The sequence below is a fragment of the Eriocheir sinensis genome, chromosome 16 (assembly GCF_024679095.1).
Source record: "Eriocheir sinensis breed Jianghai 21 chromosome 16, ASM2467909v1, whole genome shotgun sequence".
Lineage (NCBI taxonomy): Eukaryota > Metazoa > Arthropoda > Malacostraca > Decapoda > Varunidae > Eriocheir > Eriocheir sinensis.
Window position 1 is genome coordinate 12,327,053 of NC_066524.1, and position 15,143 is coordinate 12,342,195.

A 15,143-nucleotide genomic window follows, 5' to 3' on the forward strand; every position below is an offset into this window, starting at 1 on the left:
GATCTTGAGTTTGATTGTCCTGAAGGCACGGAATGGAAGGGAGAAGAAAAAAGATCAGTGTCATGAAAGCAATTTGGTACGTTTTTATTTTATTTTTATATTAATTTGTTTTTTACTTGTTTATAATAATTATTTATCTATGTGTTTATCCGTTTGTCTTAGGCTACTTATTGATTTACTGTTTTGTTTATGTAACTATTTCATTTTTTACCTTGTTTATCTGTTTGTTTTCCTTATTTGTTTATTTTTAAGACAACTGTTTTATATATTTATTTTACTGATCGATTTACTTTTTTTTTTACCTATATTTTTTATTGCTTAATTAATTTACTTTTTAGTTTATATTTCTTATTCATATTCTTTTTTTACCATTTATTTATTGATCTTTTCGTTTGTTAATTTATTTTATTCTATCAATTAATTCATTTATTAATTTATTTAACTATTCTTTTTTATCTACGGGAGTTTTCAATTCGCTGGTTTATTTTCTATTCATTTCATTTATCATTACTTACTTCGAGGGAGAGGGCAAAAATAATAGGTACCAATCCCTTCACCAGTCCACCCATAGATCGACGAGCGTTCCTTGCCCTTAACATTTTTCTTCACTCTTGCCTTGGGAACGCATACGAGCGCCATCTATAAGGGGCAGACTACTATGAACAACACTCTATAGTCTATACCCTATGCTGCAGCCCCTCACCGGCTTTCTAATCCCCTCTCTGGTCAAGGCTAGAGACCCAAACCTTTCCCCTGGTGAGAGCAACGCAAGGACTTCTCCCTACCTTCGTTTAGTCATGGATGGGATGCTACTAATATAGGTTACAGCGAAAAATATTACTCGGGCAGAAGAAGAGGTTTTTACACGATATTCTTTTGTTCAAGTCTATTCTGTTATTCTACTCTACATATTGAGTCGATATTCACACGGTTACTGCATGCGTTTTATAAGGAGTTCAATTTATTCCTCAGTCAGAAGAATGCTGGAGATGGAGCTGCCAGTCAAGAGAAAAGGGAACATAACAAAGAGGAGGTTAAGGGATGTGGTGCTGAGGGGGAACATGAAGGCGGTTGGCGTGACAATTGATGATGCAGAGGACAAGATGTGATGGAAATGGGTACCTAATGATTCACTCTGGCGACCCCTAACAAGGACAGCCGAAAGAAAAAGTCCCACAACCTCAAATATTTCGGGGCTTACACACTCACATTTGATAGGCTTTCGTAGAGGTTGTGGTGGGTATTTTTAGGGGAAGTTTGATGGCCCTTGTGCTACTTTGACAAGGCTTCTGCACCATGATTGTGAAAAAAACAGTCATGAAAACCCGACTTACCTGCCTTGTGGCGTTTGGAAATGTTGTGAGAGCCAAAAGCGTCTAAAATTACGAGCTTAAGGACGGTATTCTCAAACACTTCAGCCTCCCACACCAACTATTTCCAGAGGCCGAAAAGTAGATCAGTCGGGTTCTAATGAGTGCTTATTTAGGTCCAGGTAACAGAGAAAGGGTCAAACTACCACCAGGGTCATAAAACTACCCCTGGAAATGCCCAAAACTACTACGAAAGCCTTGTTGAAAGTGTGGGCTTGGGCGACGACATGTATAAGAATACGGCCCTTTAAGAGTCAAACAGATCATATAACTTTTGGGGGGTCGACTCTTACCCGAGATCGACCGTAATATTCTACGAGTATAATATGTCTGGTCTAAGGAAGTCAAGATGAATCAAGAAGAGGGTAGGAAGAATCAAGAGAAAGAGCATATCGTTTCATTATGCATATTTGCTCATTTTCCCCCAGCTATACAACCTATACACAACACCACTTACACTTAACAGTAAGAAAGTGAGTTTTATGCGTCCGGTTTCAGACTCCCCTGAAACCAATGAGTCCGTGGTTCACAACTTTAAAACGCTGCTCTAACACGTCCCTAAGCTCCACGCCCATGCAAGTGAAGAAAAAATTCTCTTACGCCCCGAGGAACAACCGAACCACAGCGAGACAACCAACCGGCTTACCTGTGTAAGAGAAAGGCGAATGGTGCACACGCAGAAAAAAGGGGGGCTCCGCCATAGACCAACAGGACGAATGTTTCACCAGGACGTACAAAAAGCTGCAGCAATATCATAAAAAAAATTTGACCACTACCACAATGACTTTCCCAACACAACCTAAGAGGAAAAAATCTAAAATATACATGACATTTCCATAGGACATTTCAAAAGGAAGAGGCTAAGTTCTATACACATGATCACAAAAAAATGAGGATTTTTTTCTCAGTAGTCTATAACCTCAATATAAACGAGACTACAGCTTCATCCCTCACCAATCAACACTGTCTTTTATAGGCTAACGTGATCGTTCAAGCACATTTTTTTAACGATAAAGGAGGGCAAAATAAACAGTAAACAGAGAAGCTCGCTAGCATGCGCAAAGAGTTGATAAAGTAGCTGAAAGAGGAACAAAATCGGAAGGAGTGGTGCCTTGACACTCCCCTTTTGAAAGCGTAGGCAGGAGGAAATGCCGACAAAGTAAGGCTGTTTCAGAGTTTACCAGCGAAAGGGATGAAAGAATGACGATTAATGTTTCGTTTATTGCGCCGTCACAGAATCACAAAGCACCACGTCAACACAAACAAACGACTTACACACACACACACACACACACGCACAATGAAATAAAAAGAGGGTGAGATGCGTCCAAAAGAGCAAAACAAGGTATCGTGTCTTGAGAATCGAAAACAAGGTGTGCACGTGAGCAAGGTCGTCAGGTAGTCTATGTCCTGCAAACACCAAAGAAGCAAAGCCTTGGACATGACTATAATTTTTTTTTTTATAGCCAGTCATTCGAGGACATATACTTATGAATCATTTATAACAGGAAGTAAAAAAAAAAAAAAGCTGTCTGTTCTTCATATATATATTATGGCCCAGATTCTCTAAAAATATCAGGGTTTACACACCCACATTTGATAAGGCTGTGGTAGAGGTTGAGGGTATTTCCATGGGTAATCCGGAGGCCGTAATTACTGGGGCGGGCTAGGGCTTTATATTTAAAGCCCCCTCAATGTTTTAAAAAATGACCCTAAAAAGTGCTTAATTTTTAAAAACATTCCCCCCAGCTGCGCATCCTCGCTTCGCTCGCCACCCCCAACACACACTCATGAACCTATGATGCCCTCTAAAGCTCCCCAAAAAAAATCTGCCAAAATTACGAGCCTGGTAGCTTTATGAGGCTAGTGGTAGTCTTAAAAGGCTTCTGAACCATGGACGTGAAAAGCGGTCATGAGAATCCGACTTTTGTGGCCTTTGGAAATAGTTGTGAAAGCCTCTGAGAATTCGGGTCTAAAATGTCGCGTGTCGTTCAGCCTTAGAAATAAATAAATAAATAATAAAAATCGTCACTGTATTTGTCTTGATGAGTTGGCAGCAATCCCTCAGAGGATAGAAGCATCTTTTGTTCTCCACTCACGTGTCAGCTTTCTAATGCTTCCAATCTGTTTTTGGCTCCGTCTTAACTCGTTTCCCGTCTGCCTTGCCTTGACTTCTTTTTTTGCCCAGGCTGAGTTGTCCTTCCGTCTCTGTTGCCATCGCGATGGCCGGCCCGTATCCCGCCTCCCTGTCTTCCTCAACGCATGTGTTGGTTTTATAATTCCAGTTTTCTCTCAACTCTTTCATGTCTTGCTTCCTGTCTGCCCTATACCTTGACTTCCGTTCCAGTTTATTTTGTCCTTCCTTGTGTCCATCTCCCTCCCTCGTAAAAGAAACTCACGTGTCAGTTTTCCATTTTTTTTCAGTTTCAGTTCCTGCGTCTACTTGTAGCTCGTTTCCTGCCTGCCTGCCCTTGACTTCCTTTTTCCAGTCAGGACAAGACCGAGGGCAAACTCTTCTCTGTCCTCCACCCACACGTCTGCTTTCCAGTTTTCTCTATTTTTAACTCTTCCGTCTTGTTTCCTGTCTACCTTGCCTTGGCTTCCTTTCCCCAGTCTGTTTTGTCCTTCCGTCTCCCTGTTAGCACCTTTGGACGCAACATGCACCACCACCACCACTGCCACCAGCCGTCGCCACTCCCCAGGTTACTGGGTGGTACTGGCGAGTGTCGGGAGGTCGAGGTCGAACATGGACACGAGCAGTTTGATCCACAAGTCTCGGTGATGCTTCTGCAGCAGCTCCATGGACTGGGTCATCTCCCGCTGCTGCTGCTCCGTGCACAGGGTCTCCGGGCACCTTCCCATGTTCTGCATGGCCGCCACGGCGCGCACTGCAACACGCACACGCATACGTATATACACCGTCTGGCATGCAACACCATCATCAAGAATGCAAAATGATACAAAGAAACAATAGGAGGCCAATGTTTTTTTTTTTTTTTTTTTTTCTTAGCCCTTGAGCTGCCTCCTCTGATGTAAAAAGAAAAAAATCTGCCTGTACAAGGATGAGTCGACCTTCACAAGGATGCAAGGACACTACAAGAAGCCAATTGAGTACACGGGGCAGCTTCTGAAAACCGGTTATTAATCATCTATCTTCCCGTTCATCAAGTGTTTAATTAGGAGGCTTGTGTCTAGATGTTTGTGTCTGTGGGTGGCGTGTCCAACCAGCCTGTGTATCAATTTTAATTGGCCTTTTCGGCAGGAGTTTACAACGAGTCAGGCTTCGCTTCCTTTATCAACCATCAGAGAAATAGTATTCATCCCCTCCTGAGCTAAAATATGACATAAACTGGCACCCCACTCGGTCGTGTGTCCCTGGCGCGCGTCCTGCCATGAACTCGGACATCACGAGGTAGCCGTGCACGCCCAACGCCAAGGTTAATTATGCCAGCAACAAATTCTATCAAATATCAGGTCTTGTGGCGTACGTGACTTGAGGCTCCATGATAATCTTACAGCATTCTAAATAGAATTACATAACAATAGTAGAACTTAAGACACTGGCGCTTGAGGCCCTGTGATACTGAAACACCATTCAGTTCTGGTTACAAAAAGTTGCCGCGCGGCTGACTATCAAGAAACTCCGCGGCAAGTTTTGTGGGGCACTGAGGCCGCCCGCCCAGCCCAGCAGAAGCCACCTCCCCAGTCAGTCATGTCAATTTAGCGCAAATTCATGGTTCGATACTTAAACTTCCAATACTTATAGCAACTGTTACGGACAATAAAACCATCAGGAAGTCTTGATGCGCGTATACCATGATCACTCACTTTGACTTTCCAAAAACTAATTAAGCACTGGAAATCATGATTAAAGGTCGAACATTCACCAAGTCGCCAACAGTCCCCCCAGCGGTGCCACTGTGGGGGCCGGAGCGGGGCAGGAGCCAAGGACGCTCTGCAGTGAAAGTGATCACCCGCGTCCCACACCTACCCGGCAAAGGCGCGCACACACACACACACACCACAGCCCACCGTCACGATGTTGCAATAATAACCTAAACCTAATATGTCGTTCCCGCCAAGTCAGACAGAACATTCTACCGACTTCACCACACACACACACAAAAAAATATTACTTATTATTTCACCGCACTAATTGTCGTCTTGATAGTGATTCAAACCCCGACCATCAGTTCACGACCACTACTGCTGCACCCCCACCCCTCAAAAAAGACTGAAGACTGGTTATCATAGTCATGTGTGTGTGTGTGTGTGTGTGTGTGTGTGTGTGCTAACCTCTGATCTTCTCCTGCTCGGCGTTACACTTGCTGGTGTCGATGAAGCACGCCACCACGGCCTCCACAGTAGCACGGTCCGTAAAGGCTTCGCCCAGCGAGACAGAAAAGCTGTCCTCCGTCGCCACCGCCGCCGGAGCAGATGTTCCCGCGCTGCCCACCACCACCGCCACCACCAGCGTTGACAGTATCACCTGCATTGCTCTGCGCCCCGAGGACAGAACTCTCTTTAAACATTCGTCTCCATACATTGAAGACAGACATATGTTATCAGGTTCTCAAGTAATGTCTCCATGGAATGTACGACACGACTACAAAGAGAATGTCTGAAACCAACCGTCACAAAACAGTTCAACCATATTGCCTTATCAAAATGTAAATAATCCACTTTTATCTATATAATACTGAACTCATAATAATGTCTCTACAGACTACAACAAAGTCACGTGCATGTCAAATACTAAAAGAACCACAAAAGTTTAACACTATCTCATAATGAAACATATATATTAATTTTCATCTATTAAATATTGAACTCTCCGCTAGGAACATTCAGCAGCACTGTCACCATGTTAACAAAATCCAGAGCATACATTACGGAGCCTCAGAGGACTAGAAACACCGCTGCTCAAAAGCCAGGTAAAAGTTCTCAGCAAGGCAGGTCACTGTGTACCTTGCTATTGTGTCGAGATGGCTGAGTCGGGGGCAGCGGAATGGCTCTTACTGACACGGCGGCCTGTTTACAAATGCCACACGCGACCCAGCTCCTGTCTATATAGCCTGGGCGAGGGGGGCTGGGGGAGGCAGGGCAGAGGATGAGAGAGGAAGTGGCCGTGGAGGTGTGGGTACTGGGAATACATTTCCACACCTTTGCTCATCTATCCATGGTTAAGGATGCTATTACAAAATTTGTTAAAAGGATCAAAGACACATGACCCCATTTAGTGAGCCTGACGGAGTTAATTGTTGCAAAGTCTTGTGTTTAGTGTAGCGAGGCGTGAATGAGCAGGAGGGGCATCCATCTGGTTAACATGCAGTCTGGATCGAGGCCTCTCAAAAGATTGGCAGCTGGGAAAATACGACTAAATCAATGCAAAGAAATGGAGAGCATGAAAACAGCTGGATGTCATCGTGGAAAACTGACAAGTCGAAATAAACGTCTGGACCACAGAAGAAAGACTGACAGCATGGAAAGCAGCTGGGTATCCACGTGGAAAGACTAACATCTGGGACACCACGACTAAATCAACGCAGAAAGTCCGATACCATGGAAAACAGCTGGATATCCTCGTGGAAAGACTGACAGCTGGAAATAAACGGCTGGGCCACAGCAGAAAGACTGACAGCATGGAAAACAGCTGGGTATCCTCATGGAAAGACTGAGCTCCGAAACCACGACTGAATCAAACCAGAAAGACTGACAGCATGTAAAACAGCTGGGTATCCTCCAGCAAAAACTGACACCTGTAAATAAACGGCTGGATCAGCGCAGAAAGGCCAAAAGCAAGAAAAACAGCTGATTATCTTCGTGGAAAGACTGGCAGCTGGAAAAAAAACGACTGAATCAACGTGGATAGACTGCCGGCTGGATCAACGCAATGATAATACTACATATACTCGAGAACAAAATGACTGCTGAAAGAAAGACTGACAACTGGCAAAGCGAAACTGGATCAACATAGACTGACAGCTTCTAAAAGTGGCTGGATATGATGCCAGACGAAGTTGGGATTGGACAGCTCCATTCACACAAAGACTGACAGTTGGAAAAAAAATTAATGTGCTCAAGGAAAGTCGGTAAAATATGAATAAAAATATGCAATGAAATGACGACTAGATCAATGTGAATGTAGCACTGTAGGGCGTTCTATTTCGTTGCAACTTTAGCAAGATTGAACATTATACTTGCTTTTTTTTATTTTCCATCCGTTTTCCAATCACCCAATCCCTTTATGGTCCTGATACTTCTCTTTTTGATACCTTCCAAAGTAAATCCAAGGACCCTCTCCCCTTTACCTTAGGCCTACTGATATTTTCCTTTGTTCCCTTTTCTATATCGTGTAGTGTATATGGTAACCCTCCTTTTATTAGAGCGACTTTTTCCTTTTATATTATTTTGCACAAGAAATTTTATTCCCCCTCTTCTCCCGAGCTCCCGTTGGGTTTAATAAAGTCTTGTATTCAATGCATCTTTGTTTTGACACAAAACAAATATATGTACAATGTCTCCATCACAGAATTTCCTCTACATAACCATTAGGAACTCAAATTCTTGCTCACAGATATATATAAATCTTTTACAAGCAACCTAATCAAAGTACAGAGCAAAAATTAAGACTTCAAAAACAAAATTATATAAAAAAAACAATCTTGTCAACACTTACTGATGTATCACCAACCTTCCTACGGGTCTTTGTTATAACCTAGTTACTCTCTACGTCACTCTCCAAGACCCCGTTCATCATAACTTGGCAAATACGCCCAGGAACTAATAACCGATAAGTTTTAACCTTTCCCAGCATCCACCAGTCATATGCAGCGTAAGATAGAAGGGGAGAGGGGCGTGGGGGGCGAATGGAGAAGGGCCATACTTTAACATTCCCCAGCATCCATCAGCCACATGCAGCCTGAGTTGGAAAGGAGGCGAGGTTATGCTTGTGGGCTGGCCTACGCCGAGCACTTCGAGGGGAGGGGGCGGGGCCTATCTGCCAAGTTAGTTTGAACAGAGTGCATGTGCTGTCCCTTCACTACGCTCTACGTAATCTAGCCTGCCGTGACCAAAGAGTCAAGAATACTTAGTTGTTTGGCCCTAAAAGTAACACAACTGGAGAGAGGAAAAAGAAAATGCTAGTGCAACAATAATGATAATAAACATCCTTGATGGGTATCTTACACACACACACACACACACACGTCAGGGCCAATATAAAAAAATGAATAAATAATGATATAGGTATTTACTTACCAATAGTGTACGTGGCGACGAAAGCGTTGTTCAGCAAATCTTGGCCTTGTTGTTAATCCTTTTAGCTGAAGAATATAAACACTGACCCATCTTTTACCACTTCGTTACAATTATCATTTCCCTTCTTTGCTCCATTTGTTTATTTGTTCCAAGCGTTAAGAGGCGTCAATGCTACTTATCACCGTGCATGATCGTCGGCTTTTATCCATAATAATTTACCACCGTAAGGCCACTATAACTACGGTAGTTATTCATTATTCAGTGATACTAAAATTACACGGTTTGTCCATAATTTCGGATTTCAGACACCAGATTTAATATTTAAGGACAATTAATTAACAAAACTCTGAGTTTCACGTCCAGCGAGTAGATTAACATTCTCACTTTTCTTCGCATCCTTATTTAAAGCAAATAAAACGAATAATGATTAGTTACTTAATAAAAAGAGAAATAACTAAACTTTTAACTATACGTTCAACCCGTCTGTGATATACGGTTCTCATTACCTTCCTCACATCCTGATTTATAGAAAATTATAAATGAACCTTGTATACGCTCAATTCGTCTGTAATGTTGGCTCTTTATCTTATCTTCCTCACATCCTCGGTCAAGATAACAGTACATAATAATTCAACATGTTTAAACTAACCTAACCCAATATTCTACGCCACGGGTGATGTTACGGAAATTTACCATATTCGTAACCTCACCGCCCTGAATCCCTCGCCACATGTGTTTACTCTCAGCCACACACCTCCAGGCTACGCCACACCCACTAACCACACAGAAGGCCCAGGCACATGAAAAAAATCGAGATGTTTGGTTGTTTAATTCGATAATAGACAATACACATAACCCATCACCTCTCCTGCCCTTTCCTGATAGTGACTTTTCTTTTTTTACCTAATTTTACCGACATGAACGCAATTTTAACCCACAAGTACACCCACGCATCTCTTCCTCCATCAATAAGAATCACTGGTCTCTCTCTCGTTTTTCACCTGATGTAGCTCTAAACGGTAAACGCCAACACCTCTCCCGCCCTTTCCCAATGGTCTGCCAAACCTTTTTCCTTCCTTTACCTAATTTTACCGACAAGAACGCACTTTTCACAAACAAAACTAGACCCTCACACCTTTCCTTCCATCAATAGGAATCACTGCTCTATCGTCTTTGCCTCTTCCAGCACTAAAACGTCAACGGAAAACGGTACGCGGTTCACTGGTTCAGCCATCCACGTGTTGGATCAGCTGAGTGCAGAGTCCCAACGTTGCCAGATTATCGTACTCAGAGCCTCATATTTACCGGTTTCTGAGCCATAGCTATTGCCAAAAAACACCAATAATTAACCATTTTAACGATAACCATATATGAAGGCAGTTATCGGGGTCGAAGAGGCAGCTTTTGGATCAGAAATCGGCAAACATAAGAGGCTGAGTACAATCTGGCAACGTTGGCGCAGACTTGCATCATTATTTCACCGGCGGAACGGGGTAACAATTTCTTCTATATATGATCACAAGTAAATTTTATGTAATGCTGAAGAAGTGATTCAATTTTAAGTACATTAATCTTCAAGAGAATCCTTCCGCACAACACCGAACATCGATCAAACGTTTTACTTGTCTATTTATTGTTTCTACTTAACTGGCTGTTTTTTGGTTGATACTAAAGTGCTGGAATTAGATAGACAATGACCAATCCATAAATCATTAAGAAAATACTTCAGCAAACTTCACCGAACATTGATCAAACGTTTATTTTCTTCATCTATTTATTATTTCTACTTTTTTTTTCTTTTTTGGTTGATACAGCAAGCAAACTACAGGGAGGACTTCACTGTAGGTGGCATTTATTTGATATTCTTTGATTTCTGTCCATATCTTTCAAATGTCACGGGTATAATAATAATAATAATAATAATAATAATAATAATAATAATAATAATAATAATAATAATACAAGAACTATTGCCTCTTGATGCCACTGACAGAATAGCAAATATACCTCTCTCTCTCTCTCTCTCTCACACACACACACACACACACACACACACTTTTAGCTGCAACACAATGCAACACAACACAGCACAAGACCTCACAGGCCCCTCAACACTGCTTAATCAATAGTTGGAGAAGACAGAAACAATTGCATTAAACTCAAGTAATAAACTTTAAATACTTCAAACACAACTTCTCAAAAAAAAAAAAAAATCTCATTTGCTAACTGTACAATATTACTTTCTCTTCCTGGTGATTTGCCTTTTTTTCACATGATGCAGTTTAACAGAGCACAAATAATGATAATAATAATAATGAATAAATAAATAAATACATAAAAAAAGGTATATATGTACTTCCAATCTCTACATAAGGCATATCAGATGACCCCTTTATCAACACTTACCATTTCTATACATAAACAAGGTCGTTCGAGGTGGCCAAAACAATCAGGCTTTAGGTACTAATTTGCACACACCATTGCAATACATACTCACAACAGGGAATAAAATGCTCTCCCTTCCCTTTACTATGTCTTTTTTTCTCCTATGAGCACCCTCAGATTGTTGACAGCAAACAACAAAAACATGATGGATTGCTTTCTGAGGGTTTATATTCTGAGCCATCTCTACCTGTTGCCTTCCTGTGAGCCTTCCTTCTCTCCTCTGCACCCTCCCAGGATACTAGAGAAGGGAATGGAGAGCATGGGGCCAGCTGAGAAAGGGGGAAGAGGAAGGGACTTGCAGCCCAGCCATCTTCCTAGTGACTTGCTAGCCCCAGACACGAAAGCACAGACTGATAAGGTGACACTTAAAAATTATATGAAAGTTGGCAATAGGTGAAAAAATAATCCTGGTGTTGTTCTGTCTCTCTGGCCCAGCTGTATCTCTTACCCAGTCAGTCATTGTATCTTAGTTAGCCAAGTAATGGTTCTGTGACTTCTGTCCTATCATCTTCTGTCCTATCAACTCTGCTAACACACAAACACAACCAGCCGGCTGTTCTCTCTTCCTACACCGAGAAACTTTCGTTGTGTCAACTCTTCTCCTCTCAATACCCACACTTCCTCAACCACTCAATCCAAACTGCATTTTTTTTCTCAACTCTTCTCCCAATTGTCAGCTATTCTCTCTTCCTATACTGAGAAACGTTTTTGTCTTGTCAGCTCTTCTCCTTCCCAATCCCTAAGACTCTCAGCCAATCAGCCAAAATTGTCTTATCAAATCTGTTAATACTCAACCTCAACCCCAGCCAGCCAGCTCTCTCTTCCTACATTGAAAACCTCTTTTGACTTGCTAATTTCTCTTCTCCCAACACCCAAAAACTCTCAACAAGTCAGCTATTCTATTTTACACCTCATGACAAATCGTTCCATCCAGTCAACTCCTGGCTCTCAACACCTTCCATTCTTCCTTCCTACACTTAAGAAATGGTTGTCTCGTCACCTTCTTTACCAGCATGACAAAAGTATCACCCAGCTAAACGTTCTTATCTTACCACACAGAAATGGTCCTTTGCTATCAGCACTCTCCTCACAACAAAAATGCTAGTCCTGTCACTTTTCTTCTACCAACATGACAAAAAGATTCACCCAGCCAGATGCTCTATCTTACCACACTGAGAAATGGTCATTTGCCATCAACACTCTCCTCGCTACAAACGTTGGTCGCCCAGCAGCGGTCCGGGAAAAGCAACATAACACACTTGAAGACTCAGACATCATCAACAAACGGGTCAAAAATGCTGAGGGACATGATGATGGGTTTTTCTTCTTACATTTACGAAATATAACAACGATTGATGTACATGTTTCTACAAGTTTTAAAAACCACTGAATAAACTTTATAGCAACAAAAAAAAGTATGCTCCCAGAGACTGACAGTTAACATTAAAAGTACCAATTTATTCCCTGATGCTCTCTCACTCACTCATGCTCACTCTCTCCCTCTCTCTTGCTCTCACTCCCTTTTTTGCTTGCTTTCTCACTCGCTCTCTCTTTCACTCTCACACTTTTTCTCCTGCTCTATTTCTCTCACTCTTGCTCTCTTTTTCTCTTGCTCTTGCTCTCACTCACTCTCTCTTTGTCTCTCACTCTTGCTCTGTCTCAAGCTCTTTCTCACTCTCTCTCACACAGTGCTACACCTCATTATTTGCCTCAAGTACAAAAGGATTGTCGGTCGGTTGGTTGGTTAGTTTGTGCTCCCTCATAGTTGTGCAGCTGTCCGGGCACAGCGTTGCCACTCCCCGGCGTGAGGTGGTCCTACAACCAGCTCGGGCAGTCACCTTAGTGTGCGTACAGTGTGGCGCGTTAGCCTCGCCCACTGAGGAGGGAGGGGGGTCAACTTAAAGGGACTACTGGATCTCGGACTTGCACGGGAAAATTAGTCAGCAATGCAGTTTTAAGCTCGATATAAGCTAGGAAGGCCACCGTCACTTATAAAACGGCCCCAGGTGACCCTCTCCCTCCCCTTGTCATCACTGTATGCCACGTTAACGAGGACACCTTACACGCAGGCAGGATGTGGCAGTGCTGCTCTGGGTGCTGACTGGGGCACTGTGCATGATGAGTGTCTGTTCACGAGTCAACACCTAAATGAGCGTTACTGATGACGTCTAGTTTTAATCCTGTAAACATCAGCAGTTAATGATATTTTTTTTTAAAGTGATGATTAATTTTTAATACCTATGAATTGATGGTATTTTTCTCAGCCTCAGTTGTAAATGAATGCCAAATATTAATTGATGGATGGGCAGCAGCAGGCACCCCAGTGGTCCCCCGGGCAGCACCACCACCAAGAAATGACTTGCCTCCTTTAGTTACGTTACGTATAAAAACATTAATATTCTTCACCAAAATATCTTTCCCTATGGCAAGTTAAAACATTTGACATTCATACAAACTCTACAACTAGTACAGCAAAAATAAGATGATGACATTTTGAGTCCACCAGGTAAAAATATGGCCAGTCACAAAATTGGCGGCACCGTGAGCACAGGGCGGGCGGCACACAGCCCACAACACAAGAACGGCGGTGATGGTGACGGTACACGGTGTGTCTAGCGAGGGTCAACAAGCTCCCATGCCCTTGAGCACAGCAGAGGATACACTTAACATTACACAACTGAAGATGATCCGTCTGTCCGTCTCCCACGAAATCAAAAAAGGTGAGCTGATATTGGCACAGTGTCTATACAAGGTAGTTCAGTACAAACAATTTACAATAAAAATACACAGACGATGATGTCTTCACACGTAGATTAGTAGTATTAGCTGCATCAGCCGTGTACTGGAAGTAAGACAGTCCAGGCAGCACCCACACACACACCACACTTGAGCATCACGTCACACGCACCGCCCGACGCCCCGCTCGCTGGGGCCCTAATATCAGTCTGTCTCGTCCTCCGGACAGCCTCAGAGTCCTCGGTAATATCAGAAGCCTATATGAAAAAATATCACAATGATTTCCTAAACCCTCAAACCTGTTCCAGGCTTTGATGAAACTAAGATTCATTTGATGCATAATTTAAGGTGTCTTGATAGACTTATAAAATCCACACATTTGGTACCTAAAATATTCACTTATACTTGTAGTATTGAGCCGTCACTGTTCACCTCAGACGCACAAGTCACTCACTTCAGAACGTCTGACTGTCATGTCAACACTTTCATAGCACACTATGATCAATACTGAATCCATTTAAATTAGTTTCATGTAAATTGACGTTTCCTCTAGATTTCTATTTGTTATGTCATCAAAACAGTTCTCGTTACCATATTTCTGTCTGATGAAACCTTCACAAAGGATCATCATTATTATTATTATTATCATTATTTTCATTATCATCATCACCCTCCACACTGATAGCTTGGGGAACACAGTCACAGACGCACACACTCACAGCACCAGCTTCCTGCAGCACTGAGGGACAGAGCGCAGCACACCACTGGGGGCCACGGGAGGAAGGGATGACAGTCGGGAACAGAGAGGCCCCTCGGTTGACTGGTGGCTGGCAGGGGGTGTTGGCCGCTGGGTGGAGGTGACCCAGGCCGCTGACAGGGGTGACTGGGGCTAGCTGTTGCTGGGGACAGACAAGGAAAGACTCGTTTAGCTCAACCATAGTGGTGCAGTAAAACTTACATTCATAATTCTATTTTTACAGTAAAAGAGGCAGCTAAAGGACCGAAAAATAAATGAGTGGGGCTACTGTCTGGTAAAAAATCAGTTTATGAAGATTATATGAAGCAAGGAATGTGATATTTCAATAGTGTACTCTTACTAATAGAAATGTGTGAAACTACAAAAAAAAGGTAAATTTGGGAGTAAACAGCATCCTCCAAATTTAAGGACTAAGCTATTTTTTTTCTGGCAAGTTTTGATGCACTTTGAATGAATTTCCTAACCGTTCCTGGCAAAAATCATAATTATCTTTTGTCCCCCCCTCCCTTCAAGTGCAAACCATTATTATCTTATTGTTTCCCTCCTCCCTACTAAAAAAAAAGATTGATATATAA

The 15,143-nt window shown here is 42.5% G+C and overlaps 2 protein-coding genes across 4 annotated transcripts in view; both read right to left on the reverse strand.

The window, feature by feature from the left end:
* Positions 1 to 2,576: 2,576 nt before the first annotated feature.
* On the reverse strand, positions 2,577 to 6,485 carry LOC126999304 (uncharacterized). 2 transcript variants are annotated; one of them, XM_050861742.1, is made up of 3 exons: positions 6,339 to 6,485; positions 5,667 to 5,869; positions 2,577 to 4,258 (listed from the first exon to the last, which is right to left on the reverse strand). In XM_050861742.1, the coding sequence occupies exons 2-3, from the start codon at positions 5,863 to 5,865 to the stop codon at positions 4,074 to 4,076; spliced, it is 384 nt and encodes a 127-aa protein (XP_050717699.1). In that variant the 5' UTR covers positions 5,866 to 5,869; positions 6,339 to 6,485; the 3' UTR covers positions 2,577 to 4,073. The 2 variants fall into 2 exon arrangements, with proteins under 2 accessions (XP_050717699.1, XP_050717700.1); XM_050861743.1 differs by having other exon boundaries at positions 6,259 to 6,406.
* Positions 6,486 to 10,403: 3,918 nt separating this feature from the next.
* LOC126999303 (transcription factor HIVEP3-like) overlaps positions 10,404 to 15,143 on the reverse strand; it is a 57,205-nt gene continuing 52,465 nt past the window's right edge. Inside the window, exon 11 of one of the 2 annotated variants that reach the window (XM_050861741.1) lies at positions 10,404 to 14,704. In XM_050861741.1, the coding sequence (XP_050717698.1) occupies positions 14,701 to 14,704 (4 nt within the window). In that variant the 3' untranslated portion in view covers positions 10,404 to 14,700. Of the gene's footprint in view, positions 14,711 to 15,143 lie in introns of both variants that reach the window. The other variant, XM_050861740.1, reaches the window with a different exon arrangement.